At 41.6% G+C, this 23149-nt stretch overlaps 1 protein-coding gene across 1 annotated transcript in view; it reads left to right on the top strand.

The window, feature by feature from the left end:
* LOC138625693 (cadherin-12-like) overlaps positions 1–23149 on the top strand; it is an 87629-nt gene that overhangs the window by 39870 nt on the left and 24610 nt on the right. The window contains exons 3-6 of the mRNA XM_069706792.1: positions 6019–6313; positions 8939–9058; positions 11405–11572; positions 14296–14483. Of these exons, the coding sequence (XP_069562893.1) occupies positions 6019–6313; positions 8939–9058; positions 11405–11572; positions 14296–14483 (771 nt within the window). The remainder of the gene's footprint in view (positions 1–6018; positions 6314–8938; positions 9059–11404; positions 11573–14295; positions 14484–23149) is intronic.

The following is a 23149-nucleotide window of genomic DNA, read 5'->3' as shown; positions in this document are numbered from 1 at the left end:
TTTACTTAAGATTAGCCATCATTTGAAGTCTGCACACAGTGACTGCTATGTGTTAAATATTTGAAAAAGTGTTACGAGAAAGGAGGGGATTTCTACTCTCTTCAGGAAAATAACGTATTTTCTCTTTAACGTATTGTTGGGATGGTGACGACTATTATTCTGCCGCTGGTCTATTGAACGCGGTGGGGTGGGGAGGGGTGGTTTTTTTTTTTGTAGTTTAAACAAAGCCCGTGTCTGTCTCCATATTAATGAATCTTTTTATATAATTGATTACCATTGTTGGCCTAATGGAAATTTTAATTAATATCAGTCAACTTTCACTTATAATTAATGAGGCAACGTGGCCGTCGGTTTTATAGCTGCATTTGCTTTTCTTTTTCATCTCTAATTGTGCCGTTCTGGAATCAATGTGCAGGTGCCTCTCCTGGCTACTTGTGTTGAATAAAATGCACATGTGAAAAAATATGCATATTTAATGTGCTAAAGAGGGTGTTTTTATCTCTTCCTTTTATTGTCAGTCAAAGGACAATCAAATGTAAACTAGCCATAAAATCATGAATACAAAGGGATAATCTATTCAATAATACATGAAGATATGAGTCTCCCCCCACAGTGCAGAGTATACTAATGGCCCAATCCAGCTTCAGTTACAATAAGTATTTTGTTTTGACTGTTGATTATTGGGACGGGAGAACTTTGAAAAAGCACAGCTCTCGAGTTATTGAGCCAACAGAAAATGTTTATCATTTTCCCTCTTATTTGCCGTTAAACATCTTTGCGCAGAGGTTGGTACATATGATGGAAACTATCACAAACACCTGCAGAATCTCAGCCAATTCATAACAATTGTTTACAATGCTCCTGTGTGTCAAAAAGATGTTGATTCAGCTTCACAAAACCAGACATCATTGTAGGAGTGTTTGTTATTTTGTCCCACTGGGAGTGAAGTGTCACGTTAGGGTGAACGTCTCAAAACACGATGCAATCACAAACTACGCCATCAAATATTCTTTCACAACAGTTGTTTGTTGCAGGCGATTTGTACCGGATTGCATAATACTGGGCGCTGCTCTGTGAACCCCTGTACGCGTTTTCGAACAGCAGTGTGTTTTGCTCATAGATTTAACTCACAAAAGACTGCGGATCCTATTTAGGCTTTTTGCAACAGCTCATCTGCCAATACGATCTCACCAGTATGTCGAAAAGCAAAAAAAGAAACATCATGTTTGTGATGCCTTTGAATGAAAACGCCGTCTAATGGGAGATACTAAACTCAAGATAATCTAGTACGACTGATGCTGCAGATCACGTGAATGTACCGCAAATTACTGGATTACAAAAAGAGGAAAGAAGATAAATAAATAATGGTTAAACAAAACAACTACTATTGTTGTAGGATCCGACTAAAACAGCGTATACTGCGATACACAGTGTATTATTAAAGCCTGGCGAGCCAGGAAGCAAAACTTTCTGGGGAGCACCTGAGGGCAACAAGGCTCTTAAACCACGCTGCTGACAGTCGAAAGGCCCTCAGGAAATGGTTCCCTTTCATTTTGCTCAACAAAATGCAATCATCCGCTACTTGCATTGTTTGTATGATAGAGCATATATTTGTTAAAAAAAAAACAATCCACGCCCTCGAGACTCTACATTTTGCGAGTTAAAAGTTACAAATAAAAGGATTTATGAGGTCTTATAAGACTTATACTGACTATTTTTTTTAAGGGTTTAACCTGATAACAGTGAAATGTTGGATGTTTCGGGCGAGTAATTCCTGTTCCAGCCTAACACACAGGAATGCCAGACATGCTATTTTACTCAATCCCACAATAATAGATAACCATGATCATTACAGCTCGTATAATCACTTTCCAGTTTTTTTGCTGATGGGGGCTGTTAAATTACAGAGGAAGCTCTCTGCCCAGTTGATTTTACAGGAGGCATGTGTCCAACTAAAACAAATAAAAACAAATAAGCTACCATTGCCAAGAACACTGCAGCAGTTCACCGACACGTGCACATGCAGTACAGAGCCAAAGGTAATGGCACAATCGCTTCATCCCAGGAAGCTGAGAAAAACAACAGATATCCTATGATAGGAAATAAAATAATATAATTATGCATTACATAGACAGGCAACATATTAGGAGCACGCTGTATCTGTGCTGCCAATAAATCCATCCACCCATGTGCTAAAACTATGATAGCAAGCATGTCCCACTTGCCATCGAAGATTCTCCACTGAAGCGAAATCTAGTGTAGCTGCAGTTTACAAGTCAACAAGAGAAATCAATAAATCACATCTGCAGGTGACTTTCTTAAACCCACGGGTTGAGACAGAAGCCCTGGGAGCTTTGTGCTGCATAATAATTACTGAGCCACATTTGCATCTTAGTCCCACAATGATAAATTATTTTACAGTTACAAACCGTTACAGTATGAAGCATTCCCCCAGTTTGTCAGATGACATAGTCCAAAAGCTAAACCAGCAACAGGCGAGACAAAACCATGAAACACATACAGCCTGCCAACGTGCTCGCAACTCAAACAAACTTCAAGTCCAGATATGAACAAAAAAGTACTTTTCCACTTCCACACACAAACTCCGTGCAGGCACAAGCACAAGAGGCAAATTATAGTATCCCAGCAGCATAATGGTCCAACGGCCTGCAGCCAAACAGCACAGAAAATGAACATAATGGAATGGCAATTCTATACCAAATCACATCGACACATGCTGACAGCCAATCAATTGTTATGAATTATAATCGAGTCCGTGCTCACAGGAGCCAGTGTAAAACAGCAGCTAAGCTCGGAATAATGAAGTGCACGGCGGCCTTTCACCCAGTGATACTAAATATAACACAACAGGACAAGAAAACCAACAAAACAAAGAGTCAGGTTCTACCTCTAGTTGCTCCTGGACACCTCCGGCTCCATGGCGGTCCAACATCCTCCGGTCCTGGAGATGCTCCGTCGCAATTCCCCTCAGGACTGAAGACCTCGGTTCTGGTGGAGAACAAACCGTGTGTCTCTGGCATCTCGGTTCCGTCCATCGTGGTTTATTGTTGAAGTTGTAACATCATAACGCAGCCAGCAGCGTTTGAAAGGCGGTGGACGCGAAGTGTTGTTAAACAACGTCAAGTCGTCCGTAAGGCTGAGCTTTAGTATCCACGCTGACCTGTTAGTCAACATTTCTTCTACCTCTGTCATCGTTGGCAATTAGAAAAATGTCAAACAGCCGATTTATACGAGTTATATATCTCAAACTGCACAAGTACAGCTGTTATATACACATTTTGTACTTCATGTCTGTGGTTGTCCTCACTGTTGTTAACGTGGACAGGTGAAATAGGTTTCCTTGAAAATGTTTGTTCTCCCTGGAAATGGGTACAGGAAACCCCACGTAACCATACATACCCACCACCACCACCACCATCCCTCCTGGCCCACTTCATAAAATTGATTATGTAAGTATTCACCTGCGACCCCATGTCGTCATTACACAGGAGGGTGCTTGTAGGTGCGCTGTGGTCCAACACATTCAAACTCGAGGTTTAAAAATGACAAGAGCAAAGTTCACGTTTTTAAATAAGCTTTAATTTTCCATTCAGTTGGGGGTGCTGCACCGAAGACAGGTTGTGATAAAAGAAAAAGAAAAACACATGACCCAAGGCATTTTTATTATTCTAATTTGGGACACGTGAAAAATCATAAGCCCCTAATTAATTACCATAAAAATTAGGAGACCTGGGGTGAATGAAACAACTGAAGCGTGGTTGTGGAGAAGCTTTCTCTGGCCTCACTGACATTGTCAACTCACTGTCAGGTTGTTTTTTTTTAAGCACTTGCAACATGTTTACTCGTTTGGATGTCCGTGTTTTCAGATGTATTTTTGTTTGATTGACTAAGAACTGACTGGTTTCAATTTTAACTGATCCCTTCTTTCTGCACTCGAGGGCCATCTTATTTTGATATTAACATCATTACGATAAGCACAGTAAAGGGAAGAAGTTCTGAAGGTTTGATCCATGGAAGCTTCCATTCTGCATTCAACGCACCATAATGGACCACAACAAGCATGTCCGAGGTCAAGAGAATAATTTCAGCCTTCTTTTGCTTCATCTTGGAAATCTATTTTTTTGTTTTTTGTTTGTTAAATCAACTCCTTATCAACCCATAATGTCGGGAGATGTTACATAAATGCGCATTCATCATATTTTAGCTTTTAGGAAATTATAATCCAGCGGAAATACTGTATGTTCCAGTCCCATGAAAAATCCCAATAAAATGTTTTATTGTCAGGAGCCTAATAAAACATCACTAAAAGTTGTAATATATGTAGCATTACGCTGACACAGTGATCACGGTTTAAAGTAACACATCACAACCCTCATTAATTCATAACACTTATATTACATAACACAATCATAATTATGGTAATTATCAACTCTGCCTGAAGCCAATTGCAGATGATACAATTTCAAAATAAGTTTGGCTGGCATTGCATAAATTAATCTTCACATAATTTTTAACACTTTCTCCAAAATCAGCAGAACGTTTGACCTAAATTCAACATGTTAGGTGGCTCATGTAGCACCGAGTAAGGATACATCAATATTTTGTTTCATTGTCAGAGTATGTAGTTTGTGGGGGAGGAACATGTTAATTGTATCTGTAGTGAAAATAAATAATCTATATTTCAGATACTCTGCTCATAGCAGAAACCCAACTAGGGTTGTGTACTAAAAATAAGTGTAATTCATTTGAATAGCAATGAATAATGCACCGTGGGTGACAACATTATAATGCCACACCATGCTTGAGTGAACTTGGCAATTCTTCCCTTAAACCTCATTAATTACTCCCGGTGTGTTTGTGCACGTGTCTTGTGTTGTTTCTGAACCGTAATCTGCAGAGGACTTGTGGCCGCTTCTCATATTTCCTCTGTGTCACGTGGCTGGATCTGAAAGTTCAGTGGGGAAATCGTCCATGTGCAAATGATATCTCAGTGTTTGGAGAAAAAAAAAAAAAATAGCGGTCAATGTCACTTATTAGATAGTTCACAAATAAGAGAGTGATAACAGGACAGTAATCAGTTCAGAGTCCATTCAGTCACAGAAAAAAGGGCCCGAAGTTCACGTTGAAGAGCAGAATTAAAGACAAATCAGTGCAAGTAACAGAAGCTCTAATTTGACAGAAGAAAAATTCATCTTTGCGTCACCATGTCAACAGGTAACTTCGTCAGGTGTATGTATTGTTTTCATCTGCTTCAGTGCTTAAAGTCTTCCTGGATTAGACTTCTGTTCAACAGTGTTGGAGTTAATTTCATGGCATCGATAGGAACGGGAAGAAAAAAAAAATCCATATCTATATATGGTAATGATCACATTGCATTAGAGCCCTTAAATATTTAAAGAGCTTTGAATTGTATGAGTGATGTGCGAGCTAAACACAACTATGTCAATAGGCTTTCTGCCACCGGCTGCAAATGTGTTTTTATTGTACAAAGAGAGCTGCCACAGTCCTGGATCTATTTTAACAAAGACGTTCTCTGGATGGAGCTGTGATATTTTCCAATTGTGCTGAGAGTCCTCTGGTCACAAGAGCTCCGCTGTCAGGTGATCCTTCTGATCTTTGCCTCTCTGAGAAAAACTCCCATCTCCTATCTCACATAAGAGACTTTTGAGTCACGCCTGGATAGAAATGGGTCCGCGATGTTGAGGAGTTATCACCGCAGCGTAATTGCACTGAGAGAATACATTATTTATGAGAGATTTAGCCTCATTAATCTATGAAATGTTCTGAAAGCACGATCATTTTATTTTTCTCATGACTTAGTGTTTTGCAGATCTTTGCAGAGGAATGAATTTGCTCTTTGATGCGCAGTCAGTTTCCTTGACTGTCTTTGTGAAGCACTCTTCCTTGTCAGCTCTCCCCCAGTGCTTTCAATGAATCATTATCTGTGCCAATGTTTGTACTCAACCTGTCTTTTTTTTGTCCTCTTTTGTCTCGCAGCTACACACTGACCTCGATAGGGGGGACAGTGAGGTGAAGTACACTCTCTCCGGGGATGGGGCTGGCTCCATTTTCACAATTGACCAAACAACGGGGGACATCCATGCCTTAAGGAGTCTTGACAGAGAGGAGAAGCCTTACTACACCCTGCGCGCCCAGGCTGTGGACATCAACACCAATAGGCCCCTCGAACCTGAATCAGAATTTGTAATCAAGGTCCAAGATATCAATGACAACGAGCCAAAGTTCCTGGAGGGACCGTACACAGCCAACGTTCCTGAGATGTCACCAGTAGGTAAGTTAACCCAAGACCTTTTTTTTTTTTTTTTTTTTTTTTTTTTGATGGATGAGAACTCTTTGCGGTCGGAAACTTTACTTTCTCCTTTTCAACTGCAGAAAACAAAAAAGTTCAGTTTCAGGAGCATCATGGGGACAACCAGAGGGGCAAAGCATCCCCCCTCTCTCCCCCCCACAGATTTTGACATTTCAGAGAGGAGCTTATTCTCGGTGCGCCCTGAGAATATTTCACGGCTTTGTCTTTACATATCCCCCCCAGGGAGAACAGATCAAGGTAATTCACTGGGAGAATGGTTCCTCTTGATGTGAATTTGCAGCAAAGACCTGGAAACTCCAAAATCAGCAGTCTCTGGAGTAAAGCAGGAACAACACGACCCAGCCCCAGTGAGCCCTCCTAAATCACAAGCTGCACTGTAACTGTTTACTGTAGAAAGAGAAAGAGGCTCGCAAGTTTAGAAGAAAAAAAGCATCTTGTGTGGAAGCCGAGATTAACTTTAAACACCACCCACAGATGATCAATTGGATGTTTTACACAGTTTAATTGTGCTTTTGTGTGCTGGAGCTGTAGCGTGCCACAGTGCATGAGCAATTAACACGTTTCACTGATTTTGAAACAAGTCTGACGTGTACGTTTTTTGCACGTAATAAAATATTGCATGTTGCTCGTCATGACCGTGCACCAGTCTTGCTCCCTGATTTGTGAGTTGTCAAACTTCATGAGGATGTCCACACAGGGAAGCAACCATTGTTCTAACATCAAACCAGCCGAAGTCGTTATCAATATTTATACCAGCCAGACTTGTGTGATCAATGAGATTCATTAACCGCTACATCCCTCCTGTGGTCTTTGTTAGCAGGGCGAAATAAAAAAACTAAATGAGACGAAGAGATGCTGAACATCATTTAGCAATAATAGCTGCTAAACACAACTAATCTATGGCCAAACAGCCCGATGCAATAATCTCTTATTGTTAGCAATTATCTTATCAGTGAATCATTAAGAGAAAGACACTTTAACAGGGAGTTGTTAGAACAGAATGTAATTACCACTAAACGTCCCAGGCTTAATAAATTGGTTAATATCATTTGAAGTTGTTAAGGTTATATTTATATATGTGACAGAAGTCCTCCACCAATCCAATCAGTCGTCTGATTGCAGTAATTTGTATATTTTTCCTTCATATTTGAGAAGAAAACATGTATACTTTGTATATTGTTGTGTCATTTGGATTTATCTGTGTTATTTAACAAAGTCAGACAGATCATTTTTTTTTTTTTTTTTTTTTACAAAATTGGTTTACAGCACTGACCTTTGCAGTTATTCTGTACATCTTAGTGTTACTCATGCATTGGATTTTCTATAATCATACAAAAAGAATCCATTTGACTTTGTTTTTATAGCCTCACCCACGTAATTGCTGTTGCCTTTAAAAATGCGGAGGTGTCGGCCACACTCGAAGGCTTTTTAACTTTCTCTACATCGGAGTCCTTGACTGCTTCGCTGCAGGTTTTCTTCTCCTTGGATGAAGAGAGAGAGAGAGAGAGAAGGTGTTAATGTATTATCTCGTCTATTGTATCCTGGCGGTTAACACGGTGCAGCCCTTCTCTGGTATGTCTAATCGGGAATGTGTGACGTTGTTAGCAAGGATTGAGACCCTGATCTCTCTCATCTCATGTTTTAATTCCATTGTTGCCATCTGCTCAGACTGAAAAGCCTATTTGATATAGGGCAAGATCTTTATCTGCCACCGGGAGCTTAGCAGAACTTAAAATGACCATGTAAACGGTGTCCCTGTGGTCAGTCTCTCTTGATTGCACGACGCTTCCCACACAGCCTGCCGTTATATTTTACATAGCAGGTTTTTTTTTAAGCTACCCAGATGTGGGTTTGTGATTGATGCGTTGACATAATGTGAACAGAGCTGTCAGTTAGTGACGGCATCCATGTCAACGTATCTGCAAGTCTTTCTCACAGATACATCTGCCCATGGAAACACCAAAATCATCAGGCTGTCAAGGCATTTTTTGTTTTTTTTGGGGTACTCAAACGAGAAACTTTTGATTAAATCTGTTGAATTTAAATACATTTAATAAGGACTGTGTTAGTGAAATAGCGTTTCCCTGCCAGCTGGTTAAGAGGGATGAGCCAAACCTCCAACGAGTAATTATTCTGTCCCCGCAGGAGTTTGGAAGACTGCCATCCTAGTACTATTCTGCCATCACCCCTTGTTTTCTTAATGGTAGCATTGTTTAATGAATTGGTTGCACAAGCATTTTTTTTTTTTTTTTTTTTTTTTTTTTTTTAACCATTGCTTTGTATTTTCAAAGTAGCCACTTTGCGAGGCTACAAATGTGCAAATCAAAACATACAACAGGAAAGTTGAACCACTTCTCAACACATTTTTTTTTTTTTTCTCCTTTACAATCCCCCTCATTGCATTCTGTCTGGAGCCTGGACTGTTCAGCATTGGCAGTAGTTTTTCTCATTTGTGATTCACCATTCATTAGTGTCAGGTGAGATCATTTAGTAAACTGATGAACTTCAGAGAGTTTGGATTTCAGTCTCATGAGGAAAGCGATTAAGCCAAAGTCAATAATTCTTCCCACTCTTTTTTCTCTTCAGGGACATATGTGACGCAAGTAACAGCCACGGATGCAGACGACCCAACCTACGGAAACAGTGCCAGAGTAGTTTATAGCATCCTCCACGGCCAACCGTACTTCTCTGTTGACCCCAAAACAGGTAAAGTAATTATCTTGGTGAATTTATGAAACGCAATTTGGAAATCTAGTTAAAGTTTATAGAGTAAACATCTTCAAATTTTTTTCAAATTTTTTCATAGTATCACGGCAAAGTGTGAAATAGACACGCCCGTCCGCTACAGCAAAGCGTGAGATAGCTACGCTTCGGCAGGACAGTCACACGTTTTGCTGTAGTTGACCAGCGTGTCCGTTACACGCTTTTTTAGGTGTGACACTGACACGCACGTAAATGTCTTTTGACAAAGGATCATGTGACCATGGTGTCACAACAGAGGTCTCGATATTAACTACAAAGGAAATTATATTTTGCCACATTAGGACATAGGAGGGGTGTATTGGTGAAAATAATCACAGACTGCTATGTGGTGACAAAGTTGTTCTTTTGTTGTTTATCTTTCCCTAACCCAAACCATGTGTTTTTGCAAATGGTTTCATTTCAAGTCACACGGTTGAAACCATGCAGTAGGTTTTGTTTTTCCCAGAGATCGCTACAGGACAAAGCGTGTAATAGACACGCACGTTCACGACAGCAATGTGTGTAGCTGTCACGCCGAGACATCGGCAAGCGCAGCTATCTGACGTTTTGCTGTATTGGATGGGTGTGTCTGTTTCACGCTCTGTCGTGATACCAGGTCTCTGTTTTATGTGTACCTGGATATTCCAGTGAGGCAATCTTACAGTGAAATAAAGTTATCTGGGTCATCGTTCTTGAGCGAGATGATTGAGTGTCTTCTAATCAGTATGTATAACATAATGTGTACCAGTGCAAGCATATATCAGAAGAATGAAATAGGTCTCAGAATCGACCCCTGAGGCACGTTACAAATCAGCGTGCCACAACAGGACATGTGTTCTCCTGTACAGACTGAATTATTTATTTGACAGGCATGAAGTAAGGGGCAGTTTGAATCAAACACTGTGCATAAATCAAGCAGCTCTAACATCAAGCATTCACCATTATCTACAGGCATTCAAATATCATAGACGGTTCAAATATTAAAAAAAAAAAAAAAAAAAAAAATCGCAAAATGATCGTGTGGAAAACCAGATACAAAATTTCAATTATAATTTTAAATATGGCTGCTCCTCATGGCATCCCTTTTGTACATTTTGTAAAAGACAGTTAAACACCATTACAAGACAGTTATCTGCTGTGTCGTTGCTGCCAGTGTTTGTCAGCAAACTGCCAGCTGGTGCCTTAAACTCAGATCAGTAGGAGATAAATATCACAATACAGATTTGTTGCTGAGTACACAAACTGTGTTGGTTGCTTCCACCTTATTTATACACACTTTGCTTAAATAGGGTGTCATGGGAGGGGAATGCCAGTAATAAGGTGGTGGCGTGGCAACGGGAGGTGGGGGGGAGGGGGTTGGTAGGTGACTGCTACTAAATCTGAAACACCTTCACATCACTGGTGTTTGCTGGTAGTGGGCTGTTGTTGGCTTGCTATCTGGGACAGTTCAAAGCATATGAAAATAGGTTCATACATATCACACAGCCAGATATGGTGGAATCTGTAGCTGATTATGCTGCTCATCCCCGAGCTTTACAGAGCACACACTGTGACTGTATTTCAAAAATGATGCTGGAAAAAAAAGAAAAAGAAATCTCACTTAAAGCAAATGTTGGCCCTGCTGGGTGTACAGCTATCTCCAAACAAGGGAAATAAACACTGGGGGGGGGGGGGTGAAAGGTGGAGAAGGGGAGGAGGGGGCAGCAACAACATTCATAAATCACTGTGGATGTCACACAGACACTCACCCCCCCCCCCCCACCTCCCCACCAAAAAAAACAACAAAAAAAAACGAGAAATTTGAAAAATATTCGTAGGCTTTGATTTTGGATTTACACACGGTGGGAGTTTGTGGATCAAAATGTGAAATCCTCACCATGTAAAATGGAATAAGAGGAAGGGGAAAGTGTAGACCCACCTATGATGCCTGCTTCTTTTTACCCCACCAACCTCCCACTGACCTGGCAATTAATCTGCAGTACAAACGCTCTCTGATCTCAGGGTCTCTGATCCTCAAGTGAATCATTGTATGGCTTCACCAGAGCTCCCCATTGAATGTCAAGTGTTTCCAGTTTGTGAGATGACCTCTATTTCAGCCTTGGCACGTGCTCATAGCCTTACTTCACGAGACTGAGCCACTTAGGTGGAAATATATTGTGCATGTTGTAAGTAAATTGTGCATCAAACGTGTTTCTAACATTCCTTTTACCGCTCTTTCCTTTTGTCTTTTTTTTTTTTTTTTTTTTTAATCTCACTATCTCTGTCTCCTCTTTATGATCTGTATTTCTCATAAATCTCGCTGCACACCAGGGGTTATAAAGACAGCCTTGCCCAATATGGACAGAGAGATGAAGGAACAGTACCAAGTATTAATCCAGGCCAAGGACATGGGGGGCCAGCTGGGGGGGCTGGCCGGGACCACCACCATCAACATCACCCTCAGCGATGTCAACGATAACCCGCCCAGGTTCTCGAAAAGTGAGTTCCCACTTATAGAAAATGAAGATTTGAATATAATGCCTGCTTAACAACTCTCATTTTTGGCAAACAATAACGATGCCGGTGACCTTACGCACGTTTTAGATAATGATATAAACACCGTGCAATTACCACAGGGCAGGGGGTATTCATCATATCTACTCGTTGTAATTGGTTTTCATTATTTGTCATTATGCGCAGTAAGCAGTGGCCTGTTTATTTAGCATGATTGCATCTACAGCTACTACTCCTGGCAAATAAAGCAGGGTTGCTGTTATTCGGCTCGTGGGGCGTCGTTCTATATTTAGATCAGATTTGGGCATGTTGGTGCTGCAACAGGGATTGAGTCACTGTATTTAAATCATTGTATTTTAGTCAGTATTTTGATATAAACTGCTAAACCAGATTAATTTGATTGTACCAGGTCATCTAAAAACCCAAGCTGGAATCAAAAACATGCAACACAATGCGCTAAAAATCTTTGATCTGTGAAAGCTTCTCAACATATACCGAGCATAAATAAATTAAACTGTGTACACAATGTATTCCATTCAAAACAGCAAGGGTACGACAGGAAAGCAAAAACACTGTTTTGTATTGATGCAGCCCTTTCAGGTAGTTTGAGGTGACACTGAGTGGCCTCCTCTGAATGTAAATACAAGGCAGTCAGACGGTCAAGCTCCTTTGGCTGCGAGAAAAAGATGATATTTCCATAATGCTGTCACAGCAACAGAGGTTTGGGCCGCGCCTGCTGGCTCCTGTGCCCTGCCTCAAATCCTCTCTTTGTCTTCCTCACTTTTTTCCTTTCTATGGAGCGGCAAAATGTGTGGTGGTAAAAAAATAAATAATAATCAAATGATGTAGTTTACATTATCATACTGCTGTACAGTATAAATCCACCACACATCTGTCTTTTTCCTCCCTTGTCGTTAGAGATTACGTATCAGTGAACCGTCAATCCTCTGAACCTGCAGATGTAATTTACTAATAGTGGTGTATCATACCTGCATCTGGCTCAACTGAATCGTCCGAGAGAGCTGCAACAGCTGTAGCCTGTAATAACCTGCAACTCTTTGGCCCTGAGGCAAACACCACCAACAACAACAACAACAAAAAAGTTCAAGTCCTATCCTTGAATGGATGTCAACCTTAAAAAGACTTGAATGCATGTCCTTAAAAGAACTTGATTATTTATTTATTGACAGTATAGCACCTCAGAATCATCCAGAGGCCGCAGCTTTTCTCTGACAGCCCTCGGATCAACACACAAAAAAACTACCAACCATCCGCAGTAAAATGGAGGAAATGAAGAATGCAATAACATCTCCAATTAAGAATAACTATACAAGGAGGTGAAAACTTCAGTGATGCTAAGATTTTAGCACCAATTTTAGCACCTAGCCGCCGCTCGGAGCGACAAAATAAGGACCAAATGAGACCTGATTTTGCCAAATGGGTCCCATTTAATAGACCTATAACAACTCAAAACAATATTATATTGCATATTATATGAGATTCAATTCTACTTTTGCTGATTTGAGCATCTTCCAAATTACAGTTGACCAATCAGATCTCTGGGTCTGAACTACTTGTTGTATAATATTGCACTGATTATTAGCGAAATTGATTTGGAAATATTTCCGACACCCAAAGCAAAGATGCGTGTTTTGGTTTTGTTTCAGTATATTTATTTTCCAACAACAAAAAAGAAAGTGTCGTCCTTAGAAGGTCGTCTTCCTTTTCAACGTGCCGTCCTGGATGCATCCATTCTTCAGCTCAAGTTCATGTATTTTGTTAAAATGTCAAATGAAGGCCGAAATCATTGAAATTCCAAAGAATAAATCTTCTTAAATTGGTCTTAGCTGATTTTTTTTTTCTGCTGTTTCAGCAGTATGTTAGGAATTTGCATAATTAAAGAGACACAATGGACCCAGTGGTCAGGTACCAGAGCTTCACTGATTAGATGCACTCACCGAATTTCACTCATTCAGTCAGAATGAATTGTCCCAAATAAATGCTGTGTAGCCTTATGACACAGCACTGCTTTTAAAATGAAAGCTCCAAATGAATCCCACGCTGATTCCCTGACATTACTTGAACTAATGTGATTGTGAAGATATAATCAGAGGCGTAATTACCCGGAAACATTTCCAAGTCCCGAGAATTATTTTGATGCTTTTAGGTGTAGGTGAATAGCACGACAAACCTCTGTGATGTCACCAGGTGAAGGCAACAGGAAGATGTTTTTTATTTCCCTGGCACAAACAGAAAGTGATGTTCAAACAGACGGTCACCTCAGAGAGTGAAGAGAAGCGTAACGCCAGATTTTAGTTCATCCAGTCGCAGGTGGACGTGATCTTCAGTCAGTCTGTTTGTTTGTAGATTTCCTCCCAAGTCCTCAGCAGTGATCTCTGCTGTTGGTAGAATCAAAGCTCCTTGGACTCTCGGTGTTGTGATGGCTTTACAGGTTGAGCCGGCCAATTACAAGGTGCTGTGCGGCCTTGATGTCCAAACAAGACTAAGTTGAATAATATCATGCCTATAGCCACGGGCTTGACTTCAGACAGAGGAAGTATCTGGCTGCTTTGCCTGTGGGTGGATAAGACATCACCGGGTGGGCGAGAGAAGACGTAAAGGACCGAGGATGTGAGGCGCTCTGTATTTCCATCCGATGTCAAGTGATGATAACAAATGAGTCCCGTCTGATATTTGTTTGTCGACAGGTTTCTTTCACCTAAGGGTTCCCGAGTCGTCTTCGGTGGGGTCTGCGGTCGGGAGAATCAAAGCTCACGACCTGGACATCGGGAGAAACGCCGAAGTGGAGTACACCATCGTGCCGGGTGACGGAGGAGCCATGTTCGACATCACCACCAATGAACACAACCAAGAGGGGATCATCATTCTCAAAAGGGTACGAAATCTCAGAAACAAAAAACATGAATGGTAAATTCTCATCTGGAATATTACATGTTTTCCCTCATTGACAGAAACAAGATCCCTGAGTGGAGGAAGTCGCTTTTAAATGAAAATATTCAGATACATAAAATAAGGTATACAATGAAGTAAAGGGACAATTAGTGATGCTGCACAATGCTGTATTAGCAGGACATGTGAGGGCTGAAGCTGTGATCTTTCCGTCGCGTGATGTGGCTCTCTGTTTGAGTCCTTGCTGCCCATTGGCTTCAAGCAGAACTCGGACCAACGGCACGAGTCTCTCTGAGCGCTTGTGCTATATAAAGCTTTCGCTCAGCATGTCACGCCTCATTAACTATGCCATATGTTCTTTTTTTGCTAAATGGATTAATACATCCATTGCATTGTGACCCACAGCAAAAGGTCCTGATCTTTGGTTGTACTTGCCTTGAACCACCGAGCAAAAAAAAGGAAAGAAAAAAAATCACTGTTTAATACCAACTTTTACCACATATAGCATTCGCAGGGCCGTGATATCACTTCACAAAATGGCAAGTGGCACAAAAGCGCGAGTGATATTAGAGCAATTTATTACTCCCAGGATAAACCCTTTGAGATCTATCATCTCATTTTCAAGGGGGACCCGCAACTGCCAGAGGTGAGGAAAAAGGACATTACAGCCACAGACTAAAATTAGAAAGAGAAATAGAGCGGCCCAGCTGGTGCAATGGGTCCTAATCTACTAAAAAACTGGGCTATAATAAGACTTATTGTGCAATCAATTATTACTTTTGCCTATATATTAAAAAATTAAAAAGTTGGGCTCCAAAATTCATCCCATTCATACTTAAATACCATCACGATCTTATGTCCTAAGGACCTTGGGAGCGAATTAAGAAGTGATGGATATTTCATTTCATTTCAAATATACCACAGTGGAGTTCTCTAAACATTCACATTAATAATCATATCAATTTTAAACGTGGATAAGAGGACACGGAGTAATGGAGTGTGAGCTCCGTAACTGCTACACTGAAAAACTAGTGAATTTCTACATCAGTCGTAATGTTAGTTTTTATAATGTACTCATGTTGTTTTGGTTTATCAAGTAAAAACCTCCCCATTAAAAGTTTCCCCCTCATTGCGGCGCCATCTTAATAGTTTGGAGCGGTTTGGAGCAGGAAGTGACCATATTTGGACGAGCTGGGGGAGGAGCGAGCGATGGATCTGACTGATCTGATTGGAAACCAGACGATGCTACATCCCGCCCACCTATAGACGTAAACTGACTCCATCGCAGGCTTGTCAATCAAACAGACACGCCCCCAAAAACACAGCTTTTTGAGGTTTATTTTCTAATTAATGAGGGATTATTTTCACCTCCAGAAAACCAATAAGAAAGAGAAACTCTAGCCAACAACACCGAGATAACTCGTGAAGAAATTTTATTGACAGAGAATTTTATGAGACTGGTTCAAATGCGGGTCTATGAAGACGGATGCTTTTTGGAGCCGACCTCTAGTGGCACTCGGTGGTATTGCAGCTGAAGGCACTTCCGCATCGGCCTCATTTTTCAGAGCCGGAAGCTACGTCTACTCTTACATACAGTCAATCCAAACCTACTAAATTGAAATAATATCCATCCGTCAACCCACAAGGCTTTGTAGAAAGCAGGAGCAGGATATTATTTCTCTTTGGGCATTGAAAGTGTTGGGCTCTCTGACAGTGAGTGGGTAATGTGCATGTATGAGTGCTGCATGGGCAGAGACTAAAAGATTTGTCTCATTTAGGTTTGTGGGGGGGGGGGGCAACTCTTAAAAGGTACGCCTAATCACAGGTCAAGTCTAGCAGGAACAAAGAGCACATTAATAGAATTATATGTCAATGGAATTCCCATTAGACTTATTCCTTGCCGACATTTGGCCGTAATAATCAGTCAGAATCACAGTCGTGTGTGTACTGAAGAATCTGTTCGCCTCTCCAAATCTGTCTGGAGTGCATCAAGCGTTACAGGCCAGACAGGTTAGTAAACAACACGGTGCAGTATGTTGTTTTTCCGCAGTTAACAAAAACCTTTAACAGCCATTTGTAGCCACCGCTGAATAACAGAAACGCCTCCACACGTCTGCCAGCCTTCTACTAAAACACATCATGTCAGTATCACTGCGGCAGCTGACGTGCCGTTCGGCTCGGCGTCTCCGAGTGTGTCATGTAACAGTTAAGCAGCATAATGTGTGGAAGTTACTGCACAGATGTGCACATTTGGAATGTATCTTGCTCTCTCTCTCACACACACACACACACACACACACACACACACACACACACACACACACACACACACACACACACACACACACACACACACACACACACACAGGCAAACATGCAGAAGTGTAAGCTTTCATTGTGCTATTGTGCTCCTCTCGCTCACACCAGCCAATGAACATTTACACCTCCGTATTTCATTCTGTAGTTTCCCTTTGGCGGCAGGCAGCAGACCCCTGTGGTGAGTTTAAATAGCATTTGTTGTCACTGGTATTGAGACGCGGGAGAACGAAAGAAAAAAAAAGTGCAAAGGAATGCTAAGTTTGCATAATTCAAAAAACACAAAATATCTCTGCAATATTGAGAAGGCGAAAAAAATGTAAATGTCAGAAAGTGAGGATTTTTTTGGAAGCAGTGCTCTGATGCATGCATGAGATGGATTCATTTTTTCTGCAATGGATATTCTTATTTCCCCTGACTGTAAAATGAGGTTTTGGGAAACATGTCGGCATCAGAGATTTCTGTCATTGTTTCAAAAACATACTGTTGTTGAAAATACACATGCAGATATTTTGCAGGGAAATGTAACAGATGAGCTACAGCTTCACTAACAACTCGCTCAGCTTCACCATCAGGCCAGCAATAATTTTGATGAGAGCAAATCTTGTTATTTACCATTACTTTAATCACTGTTGGTGGATTTTGTTGCAGTCATACAATTCCTCACTCAAAGTAATACACAACAGGAAATAAAATCAGCTTTTATGTTGGATGTCAGAACATAATACAGTCAATTAGATTATTTTCTTCTCCAGAGAACCTCAAACTTTCTTAATAAAAACATCTCCCACAACTTCCCAGCTTTATATGCAAATGCACTTCTGAAAGATCCCCCAAAAAAGTGGCTTTCTCATTAAATCCTGCCTCGTCTGCCAACAAAGTGCTTTTAAGGAGTTAAAACACAAATGTTTTTTGTGTCGTGTTTCATTCAGGCACATAGCACATGCAGTATTTCATCTGATTGCAAAATTAACAGGAAAGAAAAAATAAACTCTACCTGTTTTTGTGCCTTTCAGGCTATCTCTGATGTAAGTGTCTAAAGTGTTCTTTGGAGGAATGCAAATCTGCCTTTGTTTCTCTCATGTATCAGACTGAGGTATTCATTAACTGGTACATTTTTAGTACAAGCCCCGGCACACAAGTACACAAAGGTGTGCGATCCTTTGATCGCCAAAAATATGCAGCTCAGTGAGTAATTGATTCCTTGCTTCGTGTAAGAGCTCCCGCAGTTCGCTGCGTTGCATGTGTGCATGAACACGTGCGATGCGAACCTCTGTGTGTAAATCCTGTGTGTGTGTGTGTGTGTGTGTGTGTGTGTGTGTGTGTGTGTGTGTGTGTGTGTGTGTGTGTGTGTGTGTGTGTGTGTGTGTGTGTGTGTGTGTGTGTGTGTGTGTGTGTGTGTGTGTGTGTGTGTGTGTGTGTGAATAGTGCTTATAGCTATAGATCATTGTATAGTGACCTTCTCATTGACAGTAATTGAATAACAAAATGAGAAGGCAAGCAATTCTGATGTAAATGAAGACAGTTATTTGTTTAAATCGTGTAAGCCCTTGATGGATGGTTAGGTTCATCTTATTGTTTTACTTCCTGTGTTTGATATGCTGCCATAACAACAATGAGGCATTGTGTTGTACTCCCTGCAGCGGCAGGCTGCAGCATAAAGCCAGTGTTGATGGGGGACACTCTGAGCCCCTGCAACTGACCAAGCCCCCACCCCCCCCCCCCCACCCCCCTCCTCACACAGGGTAATTTACCAAAAAACATGTGCTCTTACCCGTGAGGAGAGGGATATTAGCAGGACATGGACAGAAGGAGAGAGATGAGAAAGAATGTGCTGTGCTTTGGAAAGGTGGTCGGGGAGTATATGTAGCCAGAGATGAAGCCTTTATGAGTTGTTCACTGTGTTCCCAGAATACTGACCCTCCCACAGACTTGTCTTATTTCAGATTGGTGGAATATCCCCAGAGACAGGTGTGCAAATGTGTGCAGACAGCCTCCCTCTCTGTACCCCTCTCCTCCTCCTCCTCCTCTCTCTGTCACCTTCTTTCTCTTTTGACTTTCCTCCCTCGCACACACACACACACACACACACACAAAAAAAGAAGAAGAAAAAAAAAAAAAAAAACCACACAGCGGGACAGAGACGAAAGCCACATTGTGCTCAGAGCAGAGTTTGGCAGACCCCAAATTAGAGACTCGGGAAGGTTGGTTATGATAAGAGGATCAGGCTGAGTAATGGGTTCAAAGGATGATCATCTGTTTCCCAGTCTGCCGATACAGGGGGAGGGGGGGGGGCACAGAGGCATTCAAGGGGTTTGCACATTCCATCTGCAACACATAAGATTATGGGAGACAATAGGTAAATCCACCAATGAATTCCCAGGGAAACATGCAGACAAATGTGTGAACACAGAGCAAAGTACTGTACAAGAAAAAGCATGTGGAGGTACACAGCTGCATTAAAATGTATGGAAAGCATAAATAGCACTCCCAGACATTCAGAGATTCAGCATGATAACCTTGTTGGTTTTTGCTTTGGTGAACTCGTTTTTCAGTCAGATCAAGTGCTGTTTGTCCATTTGCATGTTATTTAACTTCTCTCGGGAGGAGAAAAGATGGCAGATATGCGTAATTGAAATGTGCTGTTGTGAGCCTAAAGGAGCACCCATTGTTTAATGACAGCTTGTGTGGCATAATATTTGCCAGCTCACATTCAGGGAATCAATTTTAATACAGGTCTATCTCCTCCGCTGTACAAACTGAATGCCCCCGGCGGCCACTGTGCATCAAATAAAGAGTGTTTGCTGCAGACCTCCTGGCACCGCTTCCAAATCCATCGCCCCGGAGTGTCGGAGAGGGGGGTTCAAAAAAACAACTGTAGAGAAGTGCAGGTGACTTGTGAACTTTAAATTGTTGTCAACCACAAGTGTTCAGTTAGAAAATATATTAACAGGTTTTCTTTAGCGTTCGGTTAAGATGCTATTTTCTGAGGTGGTGTTTGATGCCTCGTTACTTTCTTAATCAGGATTGGTTGCTGTGATTTTCTGGAGCTGATAATAATGGAGCAGGTCCATAAATTGCAGGATTGACACGGCAAGACACCGAACCCCTCCCGCTCCCGGTGGCCGGGCCAACACCTGGAACTGGAGCTCTGCCAGTACGAGGGTGTGAATAAGAAAATTAAACGCATATAGCAGAGTGATTTTTCTCCCTAAGCTTTAATACTACATTGGTTCTGTCAGTTTAAGGGGGTTAGTGGTTGCTAGGTTGTTGCTGTCTTCAATTGGGATTAGTTGGTGATTGTTAGGACGTTCACGTTGGTTTTTAAGAAACTGAGGGACAAATATCTTCCAGTTTTCTGCCTGAAATGTCATTATTATCCGAGTTTTCAAATTCCCACAAGTGAACAAAGCGTGCAGTGTCCATTGCATGTACAATCCCACAATGTCACATTTATAGATGCAAAAATAACTACTACCTTTGTCAGGAATCTCAGTTGAGTGCTCAGTATAAAGTAAAACGTATGGTAATACAGTGAATAGCAAATCAGTGACCAAAGGACTCATTTCTGACAGAGTCAGGGACGAGCTTGAATGTTTCAGCACCACGGACAGAGACAGGAAAAGACTAGAGTGAAGATGGAGCGCACCGACTCAAGAGGGGCTTGATGACTGCACGTATATACAAATAATGTTTTACCGCTGCAAACCGATTTCTTTTAAGATTTCGTATTCATCGGGTAACGCTAAAAAAAAAGGACCAATGAGTCATCCAGCTTGCATAAAGGGGGAATTTTTTTTCCTGCTTTACAAGAACAGCATGTTCATGTAATTAATGCTATAATGTAGCATGGCATTTAAATACAAAACAAAGAGTTTGTCACCAGAAGAGTGCAAAACTGATCACAAACAAAAGAAATGCCACTGATTGCCTGGATCGCTCAGAAATAGCCGTATTCAGATTTTCCCCGGAGTGAATTGACAGCGCGGAGACGAGAAGTCTTTTTCATCCTTCCTGCCATCAATTAGGGACTTAATTTTACTAATGCCATAAAGTGACTGCAGTCTAATTTCTCCATCAGACATGTCATTACTGGGCTGTTTGAACAGTAAATTACGAGAATGAATGTTACTACTGCGTTGCTCAATCTTGCTGAGATACTACTAGGAAGGAAAAAAAACAAAAAAATCTGATGCTCAAATGACAAAAGTAATGAACAAACTGAAAAAGTTGACTGAAGGCCAGAAAAAGGTGGAGAATGTTGATTGAATACCAAACACAGTGGACAGTGGTTTAACAAAGTTTACAGCTACAAGGACATTAATCGTAAAATAAAAACATGTCCTTATCTTGTAAAAATGCTTGACACACACACACACACACACACACACATACAGTATATATATATATATATATATCCCATATATATTGCTGCGGGGTAATTGCAGTATTTCATAGAATAAAACAAAACAAAAATGCCATTTACTTTCAGAGCCCATCCAGTGGCACGAGACCAACTGTGTCCTGTGCAAAGACGAGAGTTGAAACTAATCTATTGATTGCAGTGTTGAATTTTGCAGTGGGAGGTGGAATGAGTTATTTCAGGCCTCAGTGTGAAAGGAGTCAAAAGACCGGAGGGAAAGGAGGAAACAATACCTCAGAGCAGCAGGAGATTCAGGTGGCCAACACAGGCGAATAACACCTCACAGAGAGGCCGAGCGGGGATGGGGGTGGGGGGGTTGGGGTGGGGGATGGGGTGGGGGGGGGAGGACATCTGCAATATTCCGTGTGTTGTGAGCGGACGAGTGCAAAAGGAGGAAAACGAGGAGACGGAGTGACAAAGGGCGAGGGAGGGTGAGGTCGTGCTGGGAGTCGATGAAGTGCCGTCTCTCCGGTGGCCCGAGGAGGCGTGGGTGTAATAGATTAAACTGGTGTCTCGGGGCTCATCCCATGGCTAACCCCGTCCTATTAAGAGTGGCAGTGCGAGTCTTTCACAGTCACTCCTCTCAACTGCGGTGTGGACAGGGCTGCTGGCAAAGGCTCTCCGATGGCAGTCCACTGTTGTGAGCACCGGAGGGATGGAGATGCTTTGAGGCAGCCAAGGACACAAACCGATGTGACTGATGGCAGGACAATAAAGTGGGCATCTCTTCTCCACAGTGTTAGGACCCCCTGGTATTCAGAGCGACATGAAATGGCTCTCTTGGGCATGTGCGCTTTTTCACTGCTGATGATAAGCTCTTTGTGCTCTCTGTGGTCAGTCGACTGCTGATGGCACAACAGTGGCTCGAGGTCCTAAGTGTTCATCCACGTGGCAGATTTTTTTTGTTTTGCTGAACTGTCACTCAACGACTGCAGTGACCTTATGAAGAAGTCACTCAATCCCAAACAGAGATATCAGGCCAGACTGAAACAGTTCAGACATAATTGCGTATCTCAGAATCTCAGTGGAATTTTTTTGCTTGGAAGCGGCTTTGCTTCCGAGAAAATAAAACGTTTAGCTTACTGAGCGTTGTTAGGAGTATTAGAGCTTACTGCAAGCCAGCCTGCATTTTCTTTATACTTTCAATAATGGCTGCTGTCATGTGGGATCAGAAGGTTTTTGGTCTGAAATTAAGCATCCAGTCATTGCCTAAAATTTACTGTTTGGAGAAAATTATGTTGGCTCACGCTACTACAATTAGAAACGTCTGATATTCCAGGCATGTTTGGCTTAGCTTTGACACGCTCGCAGAAGATAAATCATAGAAGGGGGTGTAAATGATTCATAAGTGGTATTGTAAATGTATAATACTGCGGTTAAGTGGATTTAGGGGCTGCGCTGCATATCACAGATTAAACAATGCTGCAGTCTTCAGCCTCTTCAGGTGATGCATGTGTTTAGCACATACACATGGAATCGGTTTGCTAATGGTCCTCTCTGTGATTCTTCAAGGCGGAAGACTGGATTAAATCACAGTTATTGGCAGGAAACTATCCTCTGCATTAGCGTGTGAGCGCATCTGAGGTTTGAGAATAGTATTGAACTCTGCTATTGTAATACTGAACTGAACACACAAACAAACTGAGAACCTATTAAATATGCATATCATCCTGCTTCTCCTATCCCCAAAAATAACCACCGAGCAGGAAAGAAAAAAAAAAAAAAAAACAGCTGCAACTAACACTTTACGCTGTACAGAGAGAGAAGAGAGCTCCGAGGGAGGGACAAGACACCGACATAACAGCTGAGCGAGAAATAGATTTTTCAGTTTTTGGACTTGCCCTTAAAAATATCTCGGCACAAGATCGTCACATCCATTGTTCTGCGTTCACACGTGTGAATCTGACGATGTA

This window comes from Brachyistius frenatus, unplaced genomic scaffold (genome assembly GCF_029030835.1).
Source record: "Brachyistius frenatus isolate BFR_SWC_R1_liver_20210118 unplaced genomic scaffold, ASM2903083v1 Contig_65, whole genome shotgun sequence".
Taxonomy (NCBI): Eukaryota; Metazoa; Chordata; class Actinopteri; family Embiotocidae; genus Brachyistius; species Brachyistius frenatus.
Note: the sequence above shows the minus strand (reverse complement) of the source record. Positions and strands in the feature narration are given on the sequence as shown.